Genomic DNA, 23,428 nt, shown 5'->3' on the forward strand with positions numbered 1-23,428 from the left:
AAACTTAACTATGTTTTTTTTATCTTGAAGTTTGGTGACTTTTTTCTAAAACAACCCCAATATTACCCCCCCCCCCCCCCCCCCTCTTTTCTTACTTTAATAAAGGCTGTAAACATTTAAGGTGCAACGGTTGTCCTTTGAGCCAGTTTTTACCAGGCAACTATAAAAACTATTTGTACAAAAACTACTGGCACACAAACACACACCAACACAAGAGGGGTCTGGATGCAGACCTGGTGCAGTGCAATCTGAGCTGCATCCAATGCTTTTTAATGCGCTCACCTAACCCCACCCCTAACCCTACCCCTCACAGTGACGTCACTCTCTCTATTGAGTGCATTGTGTCTTGCACCGCTGAGTGATGCAATCTCAGCTTGCATGATAAAGGCTGCATCCAGATACTGCTGCTTTAACTTTTATGAATACTGTCTTGCTAAACACGTTTTACACTTCTGCAGGTACTTTTAGCATTATAAAATACCCCCTTTACCAGGTCAGCCTATTAAAAGTTGTGGTTCTTTTTTTTTTATTAAGTTATGAGCAGTGGTGAAAAGAGTACTGAATAATCATACTCAAGTAAAAGTACCATTACTTGCCTAAAAATGTAGTGCAAGTAGAGTAGAAGTATCTGTTGTAAACATTACTCAAAGTATGAGTAAAAAGTAGCCCTTCAAAAGTACTCAAGAGTAGTGAGTATTACACTGTGAAAAGCTGATGAATTGTGTGTAAACGTAACATTCTGTAGTGCATTTGGTTATTGCCCAGCAGGCACACAACATCATATGATGTTAATATTAGGTTAGATTTAGGTTGTGATGTCAGGTGACCAAAAGTCAGTCTAATGTCTAGCCAGCGTCTAAGGACAACATTATTTTGATGTCCAATAATTAAATGATGTTGATATTTGGTTGATTTTAGGTTGTTAGAAAGTGACCAAAATCCAACGTCGAGCCAACACCTTAAACCAACATCATATTGACGTCAAATACTGATATTTATTCATCACGTATGGCAACCAAAATCCATTGTCTGATAGACATTATAGTGGTGATGTACACACAACGTCAAGCTGTAACATCATTAGACGTTGATATTTGGTTGGTTTTAGGTTGGACATTATACATTGACGTTGACCTGACGTTGAGTTCTGACGTCAACCTGATTTTCATTTCCAAACAAAACGCAGCATCCCCATGACGTCAGGGTACAACGTCAATCTGACGTCATGTTGACGTCTTGTGCCTGCTGGGTTTTTAAAGCCATTTCGGTCTTCATACAGTAAACATCCGTCATCTTCTCATCAGTGACATGCATCTAAACACTCTCTGGGTCAATATGTGTAAAGATTTTGGACATCTTCTTGGACACTTATAATGCTTCCAAACAGTTTGCTGCACTTATAAAGCATACATGTCTGGAGGTAGATCATTATGATGGGATTTTACTATGGGATTTACCTTCTATGTGAGATTTGATTGGACAGGAAACACAGCACTGATTTTTCTAATCACCATAGACAAGATAAAAACAGTAGTAGTGGTGACTGCAGGTTGAAAGAAAGTAAAGGAGTAAAAGTACTGATACAGCACTAAAAATGCACTCAAGGGAAGGTAAAAGTACACATTTATAAAACTACTCTGTAAATTAAAACACCTGAGAAAAACTACTGGATTACAGTCATTTGAGTATTTGTAATTAGTTACTTTACATCACTGGTTATGAGGTGAAATACTGCATTTTAGAGACATATTAATCACTCTAATGCTAATTTATTATCATCCATCATTAAAAAGGAATCTGTTAAAACTTGTTTTAAAAATAAAAATTGTAGCCTATATGCAAAAAACAAACTGGCCAGCTCATTTCCTCAGTCAAGATTTGCTTATTTAAATAATACTTAATTAAATTTGTCCTAACGCCTTCTTCTATTAGTAATTTTCACAATTTATGATGGCATACTGTCAAAAAGGGGGACAAATGAGCTCATATAGGGGTCAAATTCTGCCTTTGTCAGGGTCTTTTGAACCACCTGAACCCCCCTCTGGCTACGGGCCTGTGTACTGTAGTGAGAAACGAGGGTTGTCCACTGAGTGAACACTGCTGAAGATGAGCTTGTTTCTTCGTGCAAAATAGATTTGAGGATTGAAATTAAACTGATCTGCTTTATTTTAGAGGTTTAGTGATGGCGGCTCATTTTTGACAACACAAGGGTTAATGTCCCTCAAGTGGTTCCAAACGTTTATGACTTTTTATCCTGTTAAAACTCGTGAGACAATATTTTGACAAAGGTAAAAAATGTGTAACCATTGACTTCCATAGTACAAACAAATACTATTAAAGTAAAGCAGTGGCTTGTAGCTTTCTTCAAAACATCTTCTTTTGTGTTCAACAGACGAAAGAAACGCATAAAGGTTTAGAACAAGAGAAGGGTGCGTAAATACATTTTGGGTGAACTTTAATCTCAAGATTACCATGGTTTGGTGTATAATGTTCAGCGGCCACTCAAGTGATAGTTAATATTCATGAGTACGCCTTCGCCGTAGTAGATGAGTTGGAGTCATTGTAATGAATCGATTCGTTCGGATGGTTCATAGATTCAATAGTTTTTTACTGAATATTATGTCCTAATTTAGTTTAATAAATGCCTAGCTCAAACGTGGTGCTATTGTTATGTTTTTAGATCAGACCTTTATCAGCGCTTCGGTAAGTGATTCGCGAACGCTTAGTGATCGGTTGAACCGAATCTTTGGATTCGTAACTCCTGTTCCCCGTTGCATCAGCGTGTTTCTGCTGTCCGCGCGTCAATGGTGCAGTGTGCGTGGGTGATTCATAATAAATCTATCAAATTATTAAAATTAGAAAATGCGCAATAACACAACGCACTATAAATAATCACCTGGCATGATTAGAAATATTTATTAAAAAACACTTTATTTATAAACTTTGATTGAAAACACTTACGATGTATTAAATTGTGATCAATAAAAGCTAATGAATGTTTTCGCGTGCGAAAATGAAAGTGTGTGCATGAGCTGTGCTGTCAAAGAACCACGTGAGAATCAAGGACAGTTACAAAAGCACAAGTCTGCGCAGATCAACACGAGCTTCACCGCAGCACCACACTGGATTATACACTTATATATATTATACCAACAACAATAATGGCTGTATAGGCATGCAGAATCAAGCAGATGGACGATGTATTTCGCAGATTTCCTTGCGGGATCTTTTGGAGGTACGATAACCTTATTGCTCGTCAGCTAATCTAGTTAAATAAATGTGTGCTTATTTGAGAGGAGAGCTGCAGTGAAGGGGAGAGTTGGGGAGAGTTGCAACAAGAACTAATCTTCCACTCATGTTCAAGGAGCTTGAGTGATGATATGTTTATACTATATATTCTCTGTCAGACCCGTCCTTCAACTAATTTTGAGGTAAAAGATATTAATTTTAATGTTCATTATATTTCTCACAATAATCTAATCTGATTTTAAAACATATTTATTTTTATTAACTTAATTATTACATATCAGATCCCTCTTTTCTTAGCTTTTCTAAGTGTTAAATCTATTGTATCTTGTCATATCAACATTCATTCATTTTCTTTTCAGCTTAGTCCCTTTATTAATCAGGGGTCGCCACAGTGGAATGAACCACTAACTTATCCAGCATATACTTTACGCAGAGGATGCCCTTCCAGCTGCAACCCATCACTGGGAAGCACCCATACACTCTCATTCACACACAAACACTACGGACAATTTAGCTTACCCAGTTCCCCTGTAGCGCATGTGTTTTGGCTCTGGGGAAAACCGAAGCACCCGGAGGAAACCCACGGGGCGAACATGCAAACTCCACGCAGATGTTGGCTGACCCAGCCGGGACTCGAACCAGCAACCTTCTTGCTGTGAGGCCACAGTGAATAAAGTGAGAAAAAATATTTTTGTTAGGGCAACATGGTGTCTCAGTGGTTAGCACTGTCGCCTCACAGCAAGAAGATCACTGGTACAAGTCCCGGCTAGGTCAGTTGGTGTTTCTATGTGGAGTTTGCATGTTCTCCCTGTGTTGGTGTGGGTGCTCCGGGTGCTCCGGTTTCCCCCACAGTCCAAACACATGCGCTATAGGGGAACTGATGAACTAAATTGGCTGTAGTGTATGAGTGTGTGTGTGAATGAGTGTGTATGGATGTTTCCCAGTACTGGGTTGCAGCTGGAAGGGCATTCACTGTATAAAACATATGCTGGAATAGTTGGCGGTTCATTCCGTTGTGGCGACCACAGATGAATAAATGGACTAAGCCAAAGGAAAGGGAATGAATGTTGCAGCTGCCCCTTGCTCAGGGTCAATTTCAATGTTTGACTTTGTTCAAGTTTAAATTTGGTGTATATTATCAAATGTACGCATATTATAGCGGTGAGGGTGCACGTCTGATACATCTGGGTTTATTATATTGAAATTATGTGTTTCCACAAATAAAACTGCCTCTGAGAAACTGAAAGAAATGCAAAAAGTGTTGCAACTGTCCCGTTCTACCCCTCTCCCCTCCTCTTGCTTATGGCTTTGACTGATTATTTTGCTTGTTTTAAAGGACTCACTTAATTTTGACTTGTTATTTCAGAAAACAAGACATGATTTTAACTTGTCTAGAAAATGCTTCTTGATTTAAGAATCTTTGGATATTTGGACTAAAAACAAGACTAAGTACTAAAGGCAGTGTCCGTATAGAAGTCAGTGGCTGTTTTCCCCCAACATTCTTCAGTATATCTGTGTTTACCAGAAACTCAAACAGGTTTGGAACGATTGAGTGAAGGATGACAAAAATGTTAATTATAGAGAGAATTTCTGTGTTCAACAGAAAAAGGAAATTCACAAAAGTTTAGGATCCCCTGAGTGCAAGTAAATGTGAAAAAAGTGTTTATTTTTGGGTGAACTGTACCTTTAAGTCTCATAATTAAGAGGCAAAAATAAAGTCAAATTAAATAAATTAATACAAATAATCAGGGTGGGTGGCACGGTGGCTCAGTGGTTAGCACTGTGGCCTCACAGCAAGAAGGTCGCTGGTTTGAATCCCGGCTTGGTCAGTTGGCATTTCTGTATGGAGTTAGCATGTTCTCCCCGTGTTGGCGTGGGTTTCCTCCGGGTGCTATCAGTCTGTCTATCTATCTATCTATCTATCTATCTATCTATCTATCTATCTATCTATCTATCTATCTATCTATCTATCTATCTATCTATCTATCTATCTATCTATCTATCTACCTATCTACGTATCTGTCTGTCTGTCTATCTATCTATCTATCTATCTATCTATCTATCTATCTATCTGTCTGTCTGTCTGTCTGTCTGTTTGTATGTCTGTCTGTCTGTCTGTCTGTCTGTCTGTCTGTCTGTCTGTCTGTCTGTCTGTCTACCTATCTATCTATCTATCTATCTATCTATCTATCTATCTATCTATCTATCTATCTATCTATCTATCTATCTATCTATCTATCTATCTATCTATATCTAGCTGTATGTCTGTCATGGGTCAGTGTTAGACCCCAACAAACTTATTTGTTTTTTCTCACCAAACCTCTATACACTATATAAAGTGCCTTTTTTATCAACTACAAGACTTTGGAAGTGTCATGAAAAAAAAATCTTGTGTTATCACAGTCTGTGGCTATTTTAATGTTGCGTTTTTTCATATGCTAAGTTCTAAAATATTTTAGTGGGTCATAAAAGTATTTTTAAAATGGTTTTCTAGTAAACAGCGAGAGACTGGAACAGTCAAGCGGCCTCTGAATGTCACTGTGTACAATGTGAGGCCTTGGATCCCAAAATAAATGAGCACTGCAGCATTATAGAGGCCTGTCATGCTTGCTTTGAACAATCACATATTTATCTTACCTATAGAGTGTTACCACATCCACATTTACTCAGAAAAATACTATAGTAACAGAGTAAATAATATAGTGTTTTTAAACCATACTATAGTGAGGTATTTAATATTCATTCATTCATTTTCTTTTCGGCTTAGTCCCTTTATTAATCTAGGCTCGTCACAGAAGAATGAACCGCCAACTTATCCGACCGCCAACTTATTTACACAGCGGATGCCCTTCCAGCTGCAACCCAGTACTGGGAAACACCCATACACACTCATACACTATGGCCAATTTAGTTCATCAATTCACCTATAGCGCATGTGTTTGGACTGTGGGGGAAACTGGAGCAGCCGGAGGAAACCTAGAAACATAGAAATGCCAACTGACCCAGCTGGGACTCGAACCAGTGACCTTCTTGCTGTGAGGGCACAGTTCTACCCACTGCGCTACCGCACTGCCAGCTTTATTTCATTACTACTGTATCCCTTGTCTCACGGTTCACATTACCCCTCTCTGCTGTAAACATAGCTTAGCTTCTGGAAAAGCTGCATTGTTTCATAGCTGACCATCTGTCAAGCTGCTGAAAAATGTTGCTTTGCTCAAAGTTGAGCTACTTGTCTACTCCCCAACACCGACAACAGCTTTTTCCAATTCAGTTCAGGTTTATCTGTATAGCGCTTTTAACCATAATTATTATTCCAAAGCAGCTTTACAAAAATGTGCACAACAGTCGTATTGGCTACACCTTAACACTGTGACAGCGACTAATGATATCACTGTTAATAAAGCAGTTTTGTTATCTTAAATAGGGCAAAAGAATGATTATCTTGGTCACTATTGTAGTCACGATTATATATATATATATATATATATATATATATATATATATATATATATATATATAAAGCACTTTTATTAATAATTATATAAACAGTTGAAGTCAGAATGATTAGGCCCCCTAAATTATTAGCCCCCGTTTATTTTTTTCCCCAATTTCTGTTTAACAGAGAGCAGATTTCTTCAACACATTTCTAATCATAATAGTTTTAATAACTCATCTCTAATAACTGATTTATTTTCTCTTTGTCATGATGACAGTAAATAATATTAGACTAGATATTCTTCAAGACACTTCTATACAGCTTAAAGTGACATTTAAAGGCTTAACCAGGGTAATTAGGTTAACTAGGCAGGTTAGGGTAATTAGGCAAGTCATTGTATAGCGATGGTTTGTTCTGGAGACTATCGAAAAAAATATAGCTTAAATATAGCTAATAGCAACATAATTTTGGAAATATTTTTTAAAAAGTTCAAAGGGGGGCTAATAATTCTGATTTCAACTGTATGTACTTACTCCCAGGGCCACTTATAGCGAAGCTGAAATTTAGCTGCACCATATTGGGGTTTCGTAAGCTAGCATTTATATACAGTAACTGAGTACAACACACATATATTTATAATATTGATTCATTTTCTTTTTGGCTTAGTCTCTTTATTAATGTGGGGTCGCCACAGTGGAACGAACCGCTGTCATGATGGGCTTACAAAAACACAAGATATAACCAAGTGCAACAATTTAAAGTTTAAAAAAAAAAAAAATAAGGGAACAGGCCAGGTACAGAAAAATCCAACAGAGACAAAGTACAAACCAATAAACAAAAGTGAATTAAACAATGTTTAAACAGGAATTCAAAAACATAATCATGACATGAAACAAAGTAAACAAACAAACAAACCAACCAAACTAAAGAGTCAGTGAACAGACTAGGACTAGATAAGAGCCATACTGTACAAAACAAAACAGACTGGTGTGAACAGAGTGCACGAGCAAACAGCAAAAATCCAAAGGCAAACTAAACACAACATAACAAAGCTAATAAAGACAACACTAATTAGACGATGACGGACAGCTGGAAACAATTAGTGATCACGTGAACAACTACAAAACAGGAACAAAAACCAAAACATAACTAGTGCCCAAAAGACCACAAGATGGCGCTACAGCAGACGTGACAACCTCCAACTTATCCAGCATATGTTTTTACCTTTTACGCAGCTTATTATATATTATAATTATAATTTTTACAAGGTGAGTTGTTAGCCCAATGCTAAACCCCTAATCTGGAGGACCAGGACATACACAAACACTACGGACTATTTCACTTGCCCAATTCCCCTATAGCGCATGTGTTTGGACTGTGGGGGAAACAGGAGCACCTGGAGGAAACCCACGCCAACACAGAGAGAACATGCACACAGAAATGACAACTGACCTAGCCAGGGCTTGAACCAGTGACCAGTGAGAAGAATACCAATGGCATCGGGTTTTCACTGGGCCATCTGGTATTTCTGTGTGGAGTTTGCATGTTCTCCCCGTGTCCGTGTGGGTTTCCCCTGGGTTCCCTGGTTTCCTCCCACCGTCCAAATGTGCTCTATATTATAGGTAAATAAGCCTAAATCTTTTTTCTAATGTCTTACTCTCAGGAAGTTCACCCTGGCCTCAGCAGCGGGGGAGTTTCAGATCGACCTGAGCTCAATCTCCCCTCGCCCTGTGAAAGAAGGGAGCCCTGGGCTCGAGGATCCCTTGAGCTCAGGGCTTTCTCCCAGGACAGCACGCCAAACAAGCTATGTATAAATCGTGAGCTGAGTGTGAACTCTTGAAGTAGCGTTTGTTTTAAAGACCCAATGCAGTCATGCGTACCTGTGGCTACATAATTCACGATCTCCTGAAACGTACATAGGGCTACGTTTTCACAACGAGCCTGTGTTGTATTGTGTCTATATATTTATTTTCTTTATTAAATATTTCCCAAATGATGTTGAACAGATTCAGGAAATGTTCACAGTATGTCTGATAATATTTTTTCTTCTGGAGAAAGTCTTATTTGTTTTATTTCAGCTAGAATAAAAGCAGTTTTTAAGTTTTTAAACCCCATTTTAAGGTCAATATTATTAGCCCCTTTAAACTATATATTTCAATAGTCTCCAGAACAAACCATCATTATACAATAACTTGCCTAATTACCCTAACCTGCTTAGTTAACCTAATTAGCTTAGTTAAGCCTTTAAATGTCACTTTAAGCTGTATAGAAGTGTCTTGAAGAATATCTAGTCTAATATTATTCTGACTTCAGCTGTTCATATAAATGCTAGCTTTTTCATGAAGCTGAAATGATCTGAAACACAGTGTCGCCTTACAAGATCACATACCTCAAGTGTTTTACAGCCGTCTATTGCTTAATCACACATCTCACGCTTTTACGCTTCTCACGCTTTTTTAGTTAATTTGAGTTCATTTATTACTATTAGGTTTGTAAATAATATTTTTCAGTAATATATATTATAATATACAATAGAATGTTTTGAGGAAAATGCTATTATGTGCTTATTGCTGATTATTTTGTATTTGTGATGCTATATTCGCAGTGTTGTACTCTTGACAGTCTGAGAAACTTGAAAACCTCGTGTAATAAAGGCAAGGCAATTACATAGCACATTTCATACAGAGTGGCAATTCAAAGTGCTTTACATAAACAAGTATAAGAAAAAAAAAACATACTAAAAGTGATAAAAACAGATTAAAATGTATTAAAACAGATTATAAAAGAATCAAAAAGCATTAAAGGGGACCAATTATGCACAAATCACTTCATATAAACACTAATGCAGACAGACGGTCCTTCATGTTTTCCAGGAGCTTGTGGTGTGGCGGTTGGTTACCCACTGGATACTGTGAAGGTAAACCTCTGAGATAATCAGTTACTTTATTGAATGTTTGACTGTTGTTTATAATCTGTGGTTTGCAGAATCATTGCTGAAAGCCTTGTTAATGTTCATTTTCACAGGTCAGAATTCAGACTCAGAAACAGTTCACTGGAATCTGGCAGTGCATCGTCTTAACCATCAGAAAAGAAGGGGTAAGAAATGTTACAACCTCAAATCAGAAAAATTTGGGACAGTATGGAAAACGCAAATAAATAAGTAGTGATTTCTAAATTCCCTTTGACTTGTATTTCATTGCAGACAATCAGGGGCGTAGCGGACATTTTAAAAGTGGGGGGACGGCTGTATGAGAACATGCATTCAAATAATTATTAATTACCTGTTTCTAAATGGTCTGTCTCTAAAAGTAAGGGGGACGTATCCCCACCCCCCTCCGGTTGCCACACCCCTGCAGACAATACAGCAGCACATTATTTAAGGTGTTCCTCATGATTTATATTGGGTTTAAAAAAAAAAAAGTATTATGGGGCGACACGGTGGCTCAGAGGTTAGCACTGCTGGTTCGAGTCCCAGCTGAGCCAGTTGGCATTTCTGTGTGGAGTTTGCATGTTCTCCCCGTGTTGGTTTGGGTTTCCTCCGGGTGCTCCGGTTTCCACACATTCCAAACACATGCGCTATTAGGGAACTGATGGAATAAATTGGTCGTAGTGTACAAGTCTGTGTGTGAATGAGTGTGTATGGGTGTTTCCCAGTACTGGGTTGTGGCTGGAAGGGCATCCACTGTGTAAAACACATGCTGGATAAGTTAGTGGTTCATTCCACTGTGGCGACCCCTAATGAATGAAGGACTAAGCCGAAAGAAAATGAAATGAAATGAAATGAATGAACACGTTTTCCAATTTTGGTTCTTGCAACACATTTCAAAAAAAGTTGCAGCAGTAAAGCATTTGCAATGTTGCCATTCCTTTTCACAACACTCAAACACCAACTGATGAAGAGTTTCAGGTGTAATTTTGTCCCATTCTTCCTGCAAACAAGTCTTAAGGTGGGCAACAGTGCGCGGTTTTTGTTGTTGCATTTTACACTTCAAAATGGACCACACACTCTCTATTGGAGACAGGTCAGGACTGCAGGCAGACCAGTTAAGTACCTGTATCCTCTTCCTCCGCAGCAGGATTTTGTAATGTGTGCAGAATGTGGTTTTGCATTGTCTTGTTGAAATCATGGACGTCCCTGCAAATCAAGGCAGCATATTGTGCTCCAACATCACTTTTCAGCATTATTGGAGCATCACAGAAGTGCAAGGTACCTTTGCCAAGGGCACTGACACAACCCCATACCATGACAGACCCTGGCTTTTGGATTTGTTGCTGGTAACAGTCTGATGATGCTTTACTTCTTTGGTTAGGAGCACATGGCGTCCATAACTTCCAAAAAATACCTGAAATACTGATTCATCTGACCACAGTACATGTTTCTACTGTGTGATGGTCCATCCCAGATGCCTCCGAGCCCAGAGAAGTCAACAGTGCTTCTGGACACTGTTAACATAGGGCTTCCTTTTGGCACAGTGCAGTTTTCATTGGTATTTATGGATGTAACTCGTATTGTAGTACTTGACAAAGGTTTGTCACAGTAGTCCTGAACCCATGTGGTGATCTGTCTTATAGATGAATGAGGATTCTTGATGCAGCGCCCTCTGAAGGATCGGAGATCACAGTAGTTCAGCTTAGACTTGAGCTCTTGTCCTTTACGCACTGAAACTTCTCCAGATTCCTTCAGTCTTTTAATGATGTTCTACACTGTTGAAGGTGAAATATCCAAATGTCTTCCTCTCTTTCTCTGAGGAACATTGTCTTTAAACATTTCAATCATTCTCTCATGTAATTGTTGGTAAACTGACGATTGAATGCTGCTTTTGTAACAAATCATAATTACAGTCACCTGTTTCACATCACATCATTATTATTATTATTATCACAAATTTGGAAATCACTACTTTCTTGTTTTATTTGCGTTTTACATACTGTACCAACTGTTTCTGATTTGGGGTTGTACAATGCAAGTAAATGTTTAAATAAAATAAGTCCAGTGAGATAGTAAATGCTGTAAAAAAAATATCTAGAACATTTACCAACCCAGGCTCATTCTGAGAACGTAGTCCCGTTTCTGGAGACTGCGAAATACGTAGCCGGGCGTACGTACGGCTGCATTTCATTTTTTTAAGCGAACGCTGCGGGGCGGTGTGACGCCGTTCCCTTCGGCGCTTGCCGACCGGCCAGCCGGCCGCTCGCCTACGTGTGGAGGGCTTTCCCGCTGCAACCAGTTTGTCCGGTTAGCTCTTTGTGTACTCTGGCGGACTCGAGGTGCAGAGATGGGCTGACCACGACGACGATGACGACCGGGTTCGAGTCCGGGGAAGAGCGGTTCCAGAAATCAGGTAAGAAAACAAAAACAAAATCCAAAAAATGAAGCGAACAAGTTCGTCACAGGGTGAGAATGTGGTCAAAATCCGAAAGTGTGGTAAAAATCAGACGAGGGCTTTGCTTTTTCTGGACGGCTTTTGTGAATAGTCGTTGGTTGGGTTTAGGGACGGAGGAGGGTGGGTCAGCCGATTGGCCGGTCGCACGGTCAATCATTCTGTCATCCAGACAGACAGGCGGAAGGTCGTTCGACAGCGGCCTCTAGCGGGTTTACGCGAGAACGGCGCAGGAAAAAGCGCGCACAGTGGCCTCTCGCGGACTCGCGAAAACAAAAACTGCAAAAAATACATACCTCCCGGGACGTATTTCGCGGTCTCCAGAAACGTCCCCGGGACTACGTTCTCAGAATGAGCCTGGGTTGACATTTACTGTAAAAAAACAGCAGCTTTGGTTGCCAGAATTTTACCCTTAGAAATATGGTTGAAATGGTAAAATAATTTCAACACTAAAAATAAAGTACACAAGCTTATTTCATAAATGTTCAGTGTTATACAGCAATGTTTTGAAGTATTACCAGTCACATCAGTCACATGTGTTTTGTTAATTTAACAAAACTGAATTTTAATTTACTTCAATTCCGCTGTATTTGTATAGCGCTTTTACAGTGTTGATTGTGTCAAAGCAGCTTCACATAGAAGATCATAGTAAATTAAAACAGTGTAGTTCAGTGTTTCAATTGACTATGAACTTACTATGAATTTAACTGAACTTTCTGGATTCAGTTTTATGTGAAGTTTCATAAACTAATTTCGAGAGGAGCACGTGATATGATTGAGCACGTCTGGCCACTCATCTGTAATCAGTAATAATCCAACCAGAGTGATCCTAGTTTACTATAAATGGATCATTTTCTCCCTACAGTTTCTATCTTCGTTTGGAAGAATCCCCCCTTCCACCCCATCTCCTCCTTTTTCTCCCTTTTCTAAAGGGGGAGCTCTCGAGACCTACCTGATCTCGGATCTCCTGATATGCTTATCAAATATCTCCGAGCTCAGGGTTCTCTCCCGGGACAGCATGCCAAAACTGCTTTATACGCCAAGTATATTTAAGTGGGAACTTTTGAAAAACTTCACTTCGGTTAGCTGAACTTATTGAATACAGTTTAATAATTATCAATTTAGTTAGCTGAACAGTTCTAAATACGTAAGTAAAACTCAAAATAATACACAAAAATGTGTACTACATTTTATATGGTCAGCCAACAAAACATTTCTTCCAGTGTAGTGTGGACTTTATCTTCAAGTTAATGTTCAAGCACACCCTACCTGTTAGACGTTGATCTTTATGCACTACTTAAATGTAAATGTCAGTCTGAAGGTCTGGACAATACTGTCAGACTGTTTGGATTAGCACCTATGCAGCATTTGAATGATGCCGTTATGCTAATTACACTGATAATGTGTTTTCCTCCAGGTTCATGGCTTCTTCAAGGGAATGTTTTTACCCATCACCACTATATCCATGACCTCCTCTGTGGTGTTCGGCACCTACCGCAACTGTCTGCAGGCTCTCTCTCACATCCGCGGAGCAGAAAACACTAAGCTGGATGTTTTCATGTCCGGTCTGGCCGGTGGTGTGGCACAGGTCAGATTCACTCTATAGGGCTGTTCACACAGAATGCTTTCAAATGCTCCATATTTCTGTTGTTTTTCATTGTAAACACACATTTGTAATACATAAGCAATAACTCACCCCATTGAATTGAAAAAATGCACACCTGAGCTGCTGATGCAAATATACCATATAACAGAATTTTCTGTCACAAAATCACCACAAAAGATCAATTACTATAATTGAGTTACCATAGCAACTGTAGAATCGCCACAACAGATCAATTACTATAGTTGAGTTACCATAGCAACTGTAGAATCGCCACAAAAGATCAATTACTGTAGTTGAGTCACCATAGCAACTGTAGAATCGCCACAACAGATCAATTACTATAGTTGAGTTACCATAGCAACTGTAGAATCGCCACAAAAGATCAATTACTATAGTTGAGTTACCATAGCAACTGTAGAATCACCACAAAAGATCAATTACTATAGTTGAGTTACCATAGCAACTGTAGAATCGCCACAACAGATCAATTACTATAGTTGAGTTACCATAGCAACTGTAGAATCGCCACAAAAGATCAATTACTGTAGTTGAGTCACCATAGCAACTGTAGAATTGCCACAAAAGATCAATTACTATAGTTGAGTCACCATAGCAACTGTAGAATCTCCACAAAAGATCAACTACTATAATTGAGTTAACATAGCAACTGTAGAATTGCCACAAAAGATCAATTACTACAGATGAGTTTCCATAGCAACTGTAGAATCGCCACAAAAGATCAATTACTATAGTTGAGTTACCATAGCAACTGTAGAATCGCCACAAAAGATCAATTACTATAGTTGAGTTACCATAGCAACTGTAGAATCACCACAAAAGATCAATTACTATAATTGAGTTACCATAGCAACTGTAGAATCGCCACAACAGATCAATTACTATAGTTGAGTTACCATAGCAACTGTAGAATCGCCACAACAGATCAATTACTATAGTTGAGTTACCATAGCAACTGTAGAATCGCCACAAAAGATCAATTACTGTAGTTGAGTCACCATAGCAACTGTAGAATCGCCACAACAGATCAATTACTATAGTTGAGTTACCATAGCAACTGTAGAATCGCCACAAAAGATCAATTACTATAGTTGAGTTACCATAGCAACTGTAGAATCACCACAAAAGATCAATTACTATAGTTGAGTTACCATAGCAACTGTAGAATCGCCACAACAGATCAATTACTATAGTTGAGTTACCATAGCAACTGTAGAATCGCCACAAAAGATCAATTACTGTAGTTGAGTCACCATAGCAACTGTAGAATTGCCACAAAAGATCAATTACTATAGTTGAGTCACCATAGCAACTGTAGAATCTCCACAAAAGATCAACTACTATAATTGAGTTACCATAGCAACTGTAAAATTGCCACAAAAGATCAATTACTACAGATGAGTTTCCATAGCAACTGTAGAATCGCCACAAAAGATCAATTACTATAGTTGAGTTACCATAGCAACTGTAGAATCGCCACAACAGATCAATTACTATAGTTGAGTTACCATAGCAACTGTAGAATCGCCACAAAAGATGAATTACTAAATTTGAGTTACCATAGCAACTGTAGAATCGCCACAAAAGATCAATTACTGTAGTTGAGTCACCATAGCAACTGTAGAATTGCCACAAAAGATCAATTACTATAGTTGAGTCACCATAGCAACTGTAGAATCTCCACAAAAGATCAACTACTATAATTGAGTCACCATAGCAACTGTAGAATTGCCACAAAAGATCAATTACTATAGTTGAGTCACCATAGCAACTGTAGAATCTCCACAAAAGATCAACTACTATAATTGAGTTACCATAGCAACTGTAGAATTGCCACAAAAGATCAATTACTATAGTTGAGTTACCATAGCAACTGTAGAATCGCCACAAAAGATCAATTACTATAGTTGAGTTACCATAGCAACTGTAGAATCGCCACAAAAGATCAATTACTATAGTTGAGTTACCATAGCAACTGTAGAATCGCCACAACAGATCAATTACTATAGTTGAGTTACCATAGCAACTGTAGAATCGCCACAAAAGATGAATTACTAAATTTGAGTTAACATACTGTAGCAACTGTAGAATCACCACACTGTTGGTCGCCACAGCGAATTGAACCACCAACTTATCCAGCATATGTTTTACTTCCAGGTGCTACCCAGTAGGAAACACTCACAGACACTCATTCACACACACACTCATACACTATGGCCAATTTAGTTAATCAGTTCCCCTATAGCACATGTGTTTGGATTGTAGGGAAACCGGAGCACCTGGAGGAAACCCACACCAACACGGGGAGAACATGCAAACTCCATACAGAAACACCAACTGACCCAGCTGGGACTCGAACCAGTGACCTTCTTGCTGTGAGGCCACAGTGCTGACCACTGAGCCACCGTGTCGCCAACCCGTTGACTTAACTTTGATAAAAATGCACAGTTTGTTTACTCAATAATTATAAGTCTGTGTTTTGTGTGTGCGGTGTTTTGATGCAGGTGTCTGTAATGTCACCTGGAGACATAGTGAAGGTGCGTCTTCAGTGTCAGACAGAGAGCAGGCGCAGTGTGTCCAGCAGTGTTAAACCCAAATACAGTGGTCCAATTCACTGCCTGCTGAGCATCTGCAGAGAACAGGGACTCTCAGGGCTTTATAGAGGAGCTTTACCTCTGGCTTTCAGAGACGGACCTTCATTCGCCACTTACTTCCTCACATACCACACATTATGTGCACGACTGACTCCAGCCGGACAGAAAGAGCCTGGTGAGAGAAACAATCACAAACACTTTACCTGATCAGGTGTTCATAAGACTGTCATTAAACCTGCATGAACTGGAAGCTGCGACTGTTTTTTACCGTATTGTGACGGAGTTCCTAGAGAGATGGAATATTAAATGAAAAAACAGTGGGCGTGACTTTTTTCTACTACGAACTGATTGGATGTAGTAAAGTAGGCGTGTCATTCAAAAAGATGGGGAAAGGGTTTAGGGAGTGTTATTACAACCTAACAGACTCCTCCCCCTCCCCATTTCTGTTTATCATAGCCCTGTAAAAACTAATGATTGTGTTCGCTCACATTGCAAGTTCTGTGCTGAACAATTTCTCTGTGCATGTCATTAAGAGAAAAAAAATGTCCTTGTAATCTCGACACACTGTGTGACGTCATGTAAAAAGGGTCTATTGGGTGTGGCTAACATACTTAACCACGCCCCTCCAGCTGTCAGTTTTGACATTGCTTTGACAACAAGCAGAAATGGTGAGCAGGATGAGGCTGTTAGGTTGTAATAACTCTCCCCAAACCCTTTTCCCCATCTTTCTGAATGAAACGCCTACCTTACTACATCCAATCAGCTTGCAGTAGAAAAAACAAGCCACGCCCACTGTTTTCTCATTTAATATTCTGTTTCTCTAGGAACTGTGCCATTCTCTCAGTTATGACATTTTAAATGCAAAGAGAACATTGTTTGTTATGACAACTTGACAAACAAATACATCACAACCTGTTTTTGTCTGTCATGACGACTTTATGTTACCAAGACAACAAAACTTGTCATAAATCTGTCATAAACATGATTGTCATGAAGCCATTATAAATATGTTGATGCAATATAAATTTCATAACAGCATTATTTATAACTTTTTTGACCTCATCTACAGTGGGACAAGCTGAATTTGTCAATACACTGTCATTGTAAATATGAATGATGCTGTTAAAATGGTTTGAGAGAGTGATGACACTTTTAATGAGACATTTTAATGACAAATACAGTTTGTTCCACTGAAAATCTGTTTATATTACTGTAGTTGTTATGTTACCATGGCAACTGTAAAATCACCACGACGGATCAAGTACTGTAGTTGTGTTACCATAGCAACTGTAGAATCACCACAACAGATCAATTACTGTAGTTGTGTTACCATAGCAACTATAGAATCACCACAACAGACCAGTTACTGTAGTTGTGTTACCAAAGCAACGGTAGAATTACCACAACAGATGAATTACTGTAGTTGTGTTACCATAGCAACTATAGAATCGCCACAACAGATGAATTACTCTAGTTGTGTTCCCATAGCAACTATAGAATCACCACAACAGAATAATTACTGCAGTTGTGTTACCATAGCAACGGTAGAATCACTATAACAGATCAATTACTGTAGTTGTGTTACCATAGTAACTATAGAATCATCACAACAGACCAGCTACTGTAGTTGTGTTACCAAAGCAATGGTATAATCACCACAACAGATGAATTACTGTAGTTGTGTTACCATAGCAACTGTTGAACCACCACAACAGATTAATTACCACAGTTGTGTACCATAGCAACGGTAGAATCACCATAACAGATCAATTACTGTAGTTGTGTTACCATAGCAACTATAGAATCACCACAACAGACCAGCTACTGTAGATGTGTTACCAAAGCAATGGTAGAATCACCACAACAGATCAATTACTGTAGTTGAGTTACCATAGCAACTGTAGAGTCACCACTACAAATCAAGTGCTGTAGTTGTATTACCATAGCAACAGTAGAATGAATTAACGAATGAATCAGTTCAAGTAGCCTACTATAGTATGGTTCATAAACACTACTGTATCACTAGTATTTTTGGTTTCCTGTGGTTTAACAGCAATTTTTGACCATTTAAATGGCTTATAACTCTATCTGATATGATCATCTCTGCTTGTGTCAGAGTGGACGGTGGTGCTGCTGTCTGGTGGGGTCGCTGGAATGTCTGGCTGGACTGTGGGGACGCCGATGGATGTGATTAAAGCCCGTCTGCAGATGGACGGAGTACGAGGACAGAGGAGATACCGTGGGCTCCTGCACTGTCTGACTGAAACCACACGCACTGAAGGACCTGGGGTTTTCTTCAGGAGTCTTGGCATCAACTGCTTGCGGGCATTTCCAGTCAACATGGTGGTTTTCGCCGTGTATGAAGTCAGTGTTCGAGTTCTCAGGTCTGCACCTCTGGATCGAGTGTCTTGATAATGAGAAAACTCACAATAACCCACATCAAAAAAAATATTGTAGTAATTTACAGTAAAAACTAAAGTGTTTTTGAACCATACTGTAGTAAATTGTATTACACAGTGCTTCAGTGCTTATTATAGTATCTACAACTGTTTGTTAATGAATGCTTAGCATATTTAGTATATTAAATCAATAGTGAACTGATATATTGTAATAGATACTCTAGTATATTTTAGATTTTACTACAGTAAACTGCGGTGTATTGTTGTATAAAATACCCTTTTGTTGTAGAAAATTACAGTATTTGGTCATTGTTACTATTACTATAGTTGTGTTACCATAGCAACTGTAGAATCGCCACAAAAGATCAATTACTATAGTTGAGTTACCATAGCAACTGTAGAATTACCACAAAATATCAATTACTATAATTGTTACCATAGCAACTGTAGAATCACCATTACAGATCAATTACTATAGTTGAGTTACCATAGCAACTGTAGAATCACTACAAAAGAACAATTATTATAGTTGTGTTACCATAGCAACTGTAGAATCGCCACAAAAGATCAATTACTATAGTTGTTACCATAGCAACTGTAGAATCACCACAAAATATCAATTACTATAGTTGTGATACCATAGCAACTGTAGAATCACCACAAAAGATCAATTACTATAGTTGAGTTACCATAGCAACTGTAGAATCGCTACAAAAGATCAATTACTATAGTTGTGTTACCATAGCAACTGTAGAATCACCACAAAATATCAATTACTATAGTTTTGTTACCATAGCAACTGTAGAATCACCACAAAATATCAATTACTATAGTTTTGTTACCATAGCAACTGTAGAATCACCACAAAATATCAATTACTATAGTTTTGTTACCATAGCAACTGTAGAATCACCATTACAGATCAATTACTATAGTTCTTACCATAGCAACTGTAGAATTACCACAAAATATCAATTACTATAGTTGTGTTACCATAGCAACTGCAGAATTTGATCAACAGATTAATGTAAGCATGTTAGTATGGTTCAAAAATATTTTAGAATTTACTATAAATTATGTCATGGTCACACTAGAGTTTGTGTGTGCGAAATTCTGTCATACAATGCTGCGAAAAGGGGCATGATTAAACGAGATTAGTAGACGTTTAAAAAAGTGAGCGATTGGTCCATGTTTTAAATTTCTTGTACAGAGAGGTCATGTTTTGATCCTCGATTGGTCTCACGCAGTCACGTCATGCGATTTCACAGGTCAGAGTTCCCCAAGCTTGAACTTTGCACGGCAGCGATCTGCGAAACTTGACACACCAACTTGCGTTTCCAGTCTGACGCATTCACGTGCATATGAATGGAAGTCCAGTGTGACCACAGCTTTACTATGTATTTTTCTTAAGGGAAACAAGTACTTTGCCGATGAATTAATGAATAGATGTCATTTATTTATGTGGTGATGCATTCAGATTGATGCGTCTTTTTATTGCTAATGGATAGCACTTTAAAATAATGAAACACACACACTGTTACACTGTCTGGCTCTAAACAGCCTGCAACATAAGTGTCCACGCCGTCAATCAACTTATTTAAAAATTGAGAAGATTTATTAAAATAGTTCAAACAAGCATCAAACTCTAAATAAACAATCTTATAAACAAACAAAAATTCTGGTGCTGGAGGAGACCGATCAGGCAGCCCCAGTCAAGCCAAAAACGCAAGCTCCTCTCGATGGAACAAATGAGGAATCCTTTTATCATGCACTTATCACCGGCAACGCAGCACACCTGTAATGCACTCCCACCTGCCACATAAGGGAACAAGTGACCTCAAGACAACAGCGTCATCTAGTGGACATCCCAGCTCCAGCAAAAGAAAAGAAAACCCGTAACACACACACATACACTAGTAATTATGGTCAAATCTGCATGTAATTATGAATACATATAAATGGTAAGAGAACGCTGAAAACGCACAATGTAGGATTGTAGAAGTGTATTTATTATGTAACAGTTCCTCTCCAGTCAGTCCAGTTTTCTGTCTTAAACACTTTAACTCATCAACTATTCATTTGCAAAAGCTGATTTGAATGTTTTTATAGAAATATTTGAGAAATTATTGCATCCTTCCAGAATAGGCATTTATGTGTAGTTTGAGCTCTTGGTTTTCCCTCTTTTCTCTAAACGTGCCTTATTTTTTAGTGTTTCATTTGTGTCGTCTGCAAAAACCCTGGAGAAACTAGTTGATCTGACATTACTGTTCAATTCATATGTCCTGCACATACAGAAATCATACAATAAAGTTTACATCATTTACATAGTGTGTGTGTTTCTTTCAGCCTTCATTAGAAAATACTGAAATAACTAAATCTAAAACCATAAACAATTCTGTTTTTATATAAAATAAAGCTTTTTGTTCTTACTTTCGACTTAAAGCCAGTCAATAAACAATATAATATACTATAATATGATATAATATAATATAATATAATATAATAGTAATATAATATAATATAATAGTAATATAATATAATATAATATAATATAATATAATATAATATAATATAATATAATATAATATAATATAATAGTAATATAATATAATATAATATAATAGTAATATAATATAATATAATATAATATAATATAATATAATAGTAATATAATATAATATAATATAATAGTAATATAATATAATATAATATAATATAATATAATATAATAGTAATATAATATAATATAATATAATAGTAATATAATATAATATAATATAATATAATATAATATAATATAATATAATATAATAGTAATATAATATAATATAATATAATATAATAAACTATAATATAATTTAATATAATATAATATAATATAATATAACATAACATAACATAATATAATATAATATAATATAATAAACTATAATATAATAAAATATAATATAATATAACATAACATAATATAATATAATATAACATAATATAATATAATAGTAATATAATATAATATAACATAATATAATATAATAGTAATATAATACAATATAATATAACATAACATAATATAATATAATATAATATAATATAATATAATATAATATAACATAATATAATATAATAGTAATATAATATAATATAATATAATATAATATAATATAATATAATAGTAATATAACATAATATAATATAATAGTAATATAATATAATATAACATAATATAATATAATATAATATAATATAATATAATATAATATAATATAATATAATATAATATAATATAATATAATATAATATAACATAATATAATATAATAGTAATACAATATAATATAACATAATATAATATAATATAATATAATATAATATATAACATAATATAATATAATAGTAATATAATATAATATAACATAATATAATATAATATAATATAATATAATATAACATAATATAATATAATAGTAATATAATACAATATAATATAACATAACATAATATAATATAATATAATATAATATAATATAATATAATATAATATAATATAATATAATAGTAATATAATATAATATAACATAATATAATATAATATAATATAACATAACATAATATAATATAATATAATATAATATAACATAATATAATATAATAGTAATATAATACAATATAATATAACATAACATAATATAATATAATATAATATAATATAACATAATATAATATAATAGTAATATAATACAATATAATATAACATAACATAATATAATATAATATAATATAATATAATATAATATAACATAATATAATATAATAGTAATATAATACAATATAATATAACATAATATAATATAATATAATATAATATAATATAATATAATATAATATAATATAATATAATATAATATAATATAACATAATATAATATAATAGTAATATAATATAATATAATATAACATAACATAATATAATATAATATAATATAATATAATATAACATAATATAATATAATAGTAATATAATATAATATAATATAATATAATATAATATAATATAATATAATATAATATAACATAATATAATATAATAGTAATATAATACAATATAATATAACATAACATAATATAATATAATATAATATAATATAATATAATATAACATAATATAATATAATAGTAATATAATATAATATAATATAATATAATATAATATAATATAATATAATATAATATAATATAATATAATATAATATAATATAACATAATATAATATAATAGTAATATAATATAATATAACATAATATAATATAATAGTAATATAATACAATATAATATAACATAATATAATATAATATAATATAATATAATATAATATAATATAATATAATATAATATAATATAATATAATATAATAGTAATATAATATAATATAATATAATATAACATAATATAATATAATATAATATAATATAATATAACATAATATAATATAATAGTAATATAATACAATATAATATAACATAATATAATATAATATAATATAATATAATATAATATAATATAATATAACATAATATAATATAATAGTAATATAATATAATATAATATAATATAACATAATATAATATAATATAATATAATATAATATAACATAACATAACATAATATAATATAACATAATATAATATAATATAATATATATTAATATATTAATATAATTTAATATAATATAATATAATATAATATAATA

General features: G+C 35.1%; 1 protein-coding gene across 2 annotated transcripts; it reads left to right on the forward strand.

The window, feature by feature from the left end:
- The first annotated feature begins 3,097 nt into the window (after nucleotides 1-3,097).
- slc25a47a (solute carrier family 25 member 47a) lies at nucleotides 3,098-21,006 on the forward strand. 2 transcript variants are annotated; one of them, XM_056445455.1, is made up of 6 exons: nucleotides 3,116-3,235; nucleotides 9,559-9,602; nucleotides 9,710-9,781; nucleotides 13,484-13,654; nucleotides 16,195-16,459; nucleotides 18,401-21,006. In XM_056445455.1, exons 1-6 carry the CDS (start codon nucleotides 3,199-3,201, stop codon nucleotides 18,694-18,696), a joined length of 885 nt encoding a protein of 294 aa, XP_056301430.1. In that variant the 5' UTR covers nucleotides 3,116-3,198; the 3' UTR covers nucleotides 18,697-21,006. The 2 variants fall into 2 exon arrangements, with proteins under 2 accessions (XP_056301431.1, XP_056301430.1); XM_056445456.1 differs by lacking the exons at nucleotides 9,559-9,602; nucleotides 9,710-9,781 and having other exon boundaries at nucleotides 3,098-3,235.
- Nucleotides 21,007-23,428: the final 2,422 nt, after the last annotated feature.

This window comes from Danio aesculapii, chromosome 20 (genome assembly GCF_903798145.1).
Source record: "Danio aesculapii chromosome 20, fDanAes4.1, whole genome shotgun sequence".
Lineage (NCBI taxonomy): Eukaryota > Metazoa > Chordata > Actinopteri > Cypriniformes > Danionidae > Danio > Danio aesculapii.